At 39.0% G+C, this 5,000-nt stretch overlaps 1 protein-coding gene across 1 annotated transcript in view; it reads left to right on the top strand.

The window, feature by feature from the left end:
* LOC144972351 (uncharacterized) overlaps positions 1-5,000 on the top strand; it is a 60,984-nt gene that overhangs the window by 42,278 nt on the left and 13,706 nt on the right. Inside the window, exons 13-14 of the mRNA XM_078913449.1 lie at positions 1,452-1,555; positions 4,775-4,968. Coding sequence (XP_078769575.1) covers positions 1,452-1,555; positions 4,775-4,968 — 298 coding nt within the window. The remainder of the gene's footprint in view (positions 1-1,451; positions 1,556-4,774; positions 4,969-5,000) is intronic.

The raw sequence follows: 5,000 nt of genomic DNA, 5'->3' as shown, positions 1-5,000 counted from the left end.
CATATGGGGAGATGACTAGAAAATAGTGGAACAAATAAATGTCTAATCTAAGATGATGAAAATATAGAGAACATTTTTTTCTCTCTACGCATAACAATTTAAGCCGTTCACACCGTACCTATTCCAGAATAATACAAACAGCTCGAGAAGCTTTTTCAATACAATAATCAATTATATAATTTCATATATACCAACAACAAAAAAAAAGAAAAAAAATAATTTTAAAAAACAACAACAAACAAACAAAAAAAAAAACAACAACAAAAAAACCGGTCCTACAAAGAAAAAAACAACATAAAACACCCATTAAGGGAAACTGGTTCAAATTCAAACATTTTCTCATAAATAGAGCTACACATATTTGTAAAATCAGCTTCTGTATTGCATTTTCTTAAAGAAATCGGCGTTTCTTTTTTACGAAAGCCGCAGAAATCCGGCAAAATTATGGGAAGTAGGCAGCAGTGGGAAGTGAACCTGGAACTCAGGAAAGTGTACACCAGTAGGGAGTGAACCTGGGTTTTGTATTCAAAAAATAGCGGGGGTCACTTTTTTACGAAAGCCGCCGAATCCCGACAAAGGTATGGGAAGTGGGCTGCAATGGGGAGTGAACCAGGGATTCAGGGGAGTGGACACCAGTGGGTAGTGAACTTGAGACTAAAGGAAGAGGATACCAGAAGGTAATGAACCTGGAACTATGGGAGATGGAGACTTGTGGGAATTGAAGCCGGACTATGGGAGTTGGGTACCAGAGGAGAATGAACCTGACACTATAGGAGGTGGGCATCAATGGGGATTGAATCTGGGACTACGAGGGGTAGATACCAGTGGAGAGTGAGCCCAGAAAGGTACGTCTCTTTTTCGAAACCTACTGAAATCGTCAAAAGTTATGGAAAGTGGGGAATGAACCAGGGACTCAAGGAAGTGCACATCAGTGGGGAGGGAACCTGGGACTATGGGATGAAAATTGCAAACAGAAGGGGCAACATGAGAAAAAAGACCTATCAAAACTTTGAGCATTTATATAGTGCAATATCCACTGACCGTGCTCAAAGCGTCTCATAAGGGGTACCTAGCCAACAGCAAAACTTAACATGTAGGACAAACATGAGGCCTGTTAGGCCATATAACATTTTTGTCGAAAGAGACAACGCTATAAACGGCCAAGAACTCATTTTACACCTAAGTACGACGGGGGAATGTGAATATATTTTCTAGTCCAAGGACTCATTTATGCGCCCCGCTCAAAGCGGGATTCAAACCTTGGAGCTTCCAATCCGAAGGCAAGTGTCACACAACTGTACAGAAAACTTTTTGGAGACTTTTTATTTGTGGAATATTGGATATATGCATTTCTGTCATATTCATATAAAAAACCTATCACTATTTTAGCCAGACAACGTTCCCTACTACTACTATCTATCAAAATGATCTTCCACTTGGTTTCCTTTCAGACAAGCGGCCTCCTCAGTGTCCTGGACTCTCCGATCCTGCAGGAGACGATGTCGTCAAAGAATTACCTTCAGGAAATACGTCACCTCCACACCGCCAATAACTAGTACGATGCTTTTTCAATTATCATAATAATATATGTGATTCAACGCCTCAAAACGGTATTATATCGGCATTTACCAGAGGCAGATAACTGAATTTGAAGTCTAGATTATGAGAGTAAAGAGAGCTTGATTTGCTTTAAGGATAAGAATGAGTGTGATTTCATGAACTACATAATAAAAATAATAATAAATAAATAAATAAATATATAAACAAATAAATGATGAATCTTTATAGTCGTTCTCAGACACTTCAGTGTTACAAATAGTCATGTCTTGTTACATATAAACTAAACATCATAATTTCCAAAACATCATACGTCTTCCCCTCCCCTCTCCCCACACCCTCTCTCTCTCTCTCTCTCTCTCTCTCTCTCTCTCATTATATATATATATATATATATATATATAATATCTTTCTCTTCTCTCTCTTCTCTCTCTCTCTCTCTCTCTCTCTCTCTCTAAATTTTGTGAATAGAGTGATTTCAACTTTAAATTCAATTTTAGGCTTGAGACTCAACCCGGCTTGAAACTGTTTTGAGACGTTCGGTCACATATCTAGCTTCTTGACCTAGAGCAGTATAGAATAAATTAAATAAAGTTGTCACTCTGCTCTTTGTCATTGTATTTAAATCACCTTCATCTTCATCTTCTTCTTTTTCTTCTTCCTCTTTTTTATATTGTAAATGAAATTTGGAAGATTCCACTTACCATCTCTAAGAGGTTGATATTGATATCACGCTTACGTTGGCGACAACGATTTGTGATTGTTGTGATGGGTAAAACTGATGGACCTGCTACTAAACCGTATCATTTAGTATACCATCAATAGGGAATGAGATTAGCGGAAGAGTAGCGTCCCTTGATTGGACGTCACCGGCGGGAAGTTATTAGAGAGAGAACGTCAACATGGTTTTACGCATGCGTCTCTCTCATCCGCGCTTTCGGTGAAGTGTCTCATGCCGCTTTCACCGGAAGCGAGAAACGCATGCGCAAAACCAATATTATGACGTTCTCTCTCTAATAACTTCCCGCCGGTGACTTCCAATCAAGGGACGCTACTCTTCCGCTAATCTCATTCCCTATAAACTATAAATGAAAGATTTGGGAGCAGGCAACTGTATAAGAAATTAATCTGAAAGATGTGTTTGACTATGACACATTATTTGATCAGTCGCACCGGCCGATTTTTATGCAGGCCCGTGGCATCTCTCATCTATCAGCTGGTCGTTAATTAATTCAGTGTTAGAATCGGCGTCCTTGTAATTGTAAAATTATGTAGGTGACGCTGGTGTTATATAATTATGTAGGTGACGCTGGTGTTATAAAATTATGTAGGTGACGCTGGTGTTATATAATTATGTAGGCGACGCTGTGAGCAAAATATGTATGAGTTATTTAAAATCCTGACCTGAGACAGTTAGGAGGGATTTGAAATAAATCACTGTCGATTGAGAAGTGGCAAGACGGTAGAGACAAATAGAAGTCAAATATTTTCCCTCAAAGACAGAAGTCGTCTAGTGCCTCTTTCACCCTTTTATAATAGTTGGGTTAAAGTTTCTGACAACTCGGCAGATAGCAATACATTTTTATGTTTAAAGAAATAGGTAGGAGAAGTGACGGTAGATGTGGCACGTAGGTGTGGCTATGTGGTACGACACTCGCTTTCGGATCGGAAGGTCCTGGGTTCGACCCTCGCGCTCGGCGCATAGTTGAGTCCTTGGAAAGGGCTCTTTACTCACATTCTCTCACCGTGCTCAGGTGTAAAATGAGTACCTGGCAGTTAACAGCGTTGTCTTTGTCCGAAAAAGTGTAATATCGCCTAACAGGCGTCATGCCCCGTTCTACATGTTAAATGTTGCTGTTGACCAGGGACCACTTGTTTTGTGCACATTTAGTGGATATTGCGCTATATAAAGCTCAATTTTTAAACTTTTTTTTTAGATCAGGTTCATATGATAAGTTTAAGCAGAAATACTTTATATAAATCAATAGAATAGCCTCCCACAATAACACGTTAACACATAATCAAACAATAGAATAATAGTGAATTTTTAATTTATTAAAATCAGGCTAAGAGAAATTTAATTTTTCATCCCTTCACGTTCTGTTTCTCCGTTTTTTATTATTTGTTCCTTATCTGTTTTGTAGAGGTTGGCCGTGACATTCCTATGACGAGTGGTGGCGCTAGGGATTGATTTTGCTTGTTTAATTCATGAACCTGATCAATCCTTATATAACTTGCCACATCTCCCACCTCTTACTATTACCTAAAAAACTTGAGCTTTTATATAGCGCAATATCCACTAAACGTGCTCAACGCGCTTTACAAGGGGTCCCTGTCCAACAGCAACACATAACATGTCGGACGAGACATGATGCCTGTCAGGCGATATTACAAATTTTTGGGACAGAGACAACGCTGTTAACGGCCAGGTACTCATTTTACACCTGAGTACGGTGAGAGAAGGTGAGTAAAGAGCCTTCTCCAAGGACTCAACTATGCGCCGAGCGAGGCTCGAACCCAGAACCTTCCGATTCGAAAGCGAGTGTCATACCACTAGACCACATAGCTGCACTAGTTCTTTAAACTTTATTACTATCTGAATCTGTCGATTTGTCAGGAACTTTTACCCAATTATAACAAAGTGAAAGAGGCACCAGACGGCTTCTGTCTTTGGGGAAACTATTGGATTTCTATCTGTCTCTTCCAACTTGCCACTTCTACATAGACGCGACATGCAGGATTTACTAAATTTTGCAAACATTATTATTATTATTATATTACGGTCATCATATTTTTCGAAAATCATTCAAAATCACGATCTCGAAGTAGCCTGACTGATTTATGTTCCTTTATACATTGTTTCGGTTTTATTCTTCATCGGTCTCGCCGTTGAAAGTGTTAGTAAACGTATTTTGTTTTAACCAGTTAACTGTCGTACTCTGGAAAAACACATTTTTCAATATTTGTTCAGAAAACTCGTCCTTCAAATATCGATCGATTTACATTAACCTCAATTTGGCGAAAACTCTCAAACCTGGGACTTCGTGTAGTCTCAGGTTTGAGAGCTTTTCCTAAAGAGGGGCATTTAAATCGATCGATATTTGAGGGAATAGTTTTCTGGCCAAATTTTTGAATACTTTTTGAGTATTTCCAGAGTACGGCAGTCAACTAGTAAATTCGTATAGGCTTCAACTTCTTATTAAAACATCAATTTCAGTTTCTTTGACCCCCTTCCCAAGAACGACAACTTGTTTGGAATTCGTCACTTCACCAGCCGAGTTGTCTACGATGCATCCTCGTTCCTCTTCACCAATCAAGACGGCATCGCAGACGACATCGTACAAGTCTTTTCACAGCAGAGCTGCAACTTTGGTTTTGTTTCGTATCTTTTTTCGTCGGAAATGAAAATAGGTGAGAATTTTTAATAAGAGATGTCATAATAT

Source organism: Berghia stephanieae, chromosome 5 (genome assembly GCF_034508935.2).
Source record: "Berghia stephanieae isolate SIO BIC M18660-M18661 chromosome 5, UCSD_Bste_1.3, whole genome shotgun sequence".
Lineage (NCBI taxonomy): Eukaryota > Metazoa > Mollusca > Gastropoda > Nudibranchia > Aeolidiidae > Berghia > Berghia stephanieae.
The sequence above is the reverse complement of the archived record's forward strand: the minus strand, read 5'-3'. Positions and strand labels throughout refer to the sequence as shown.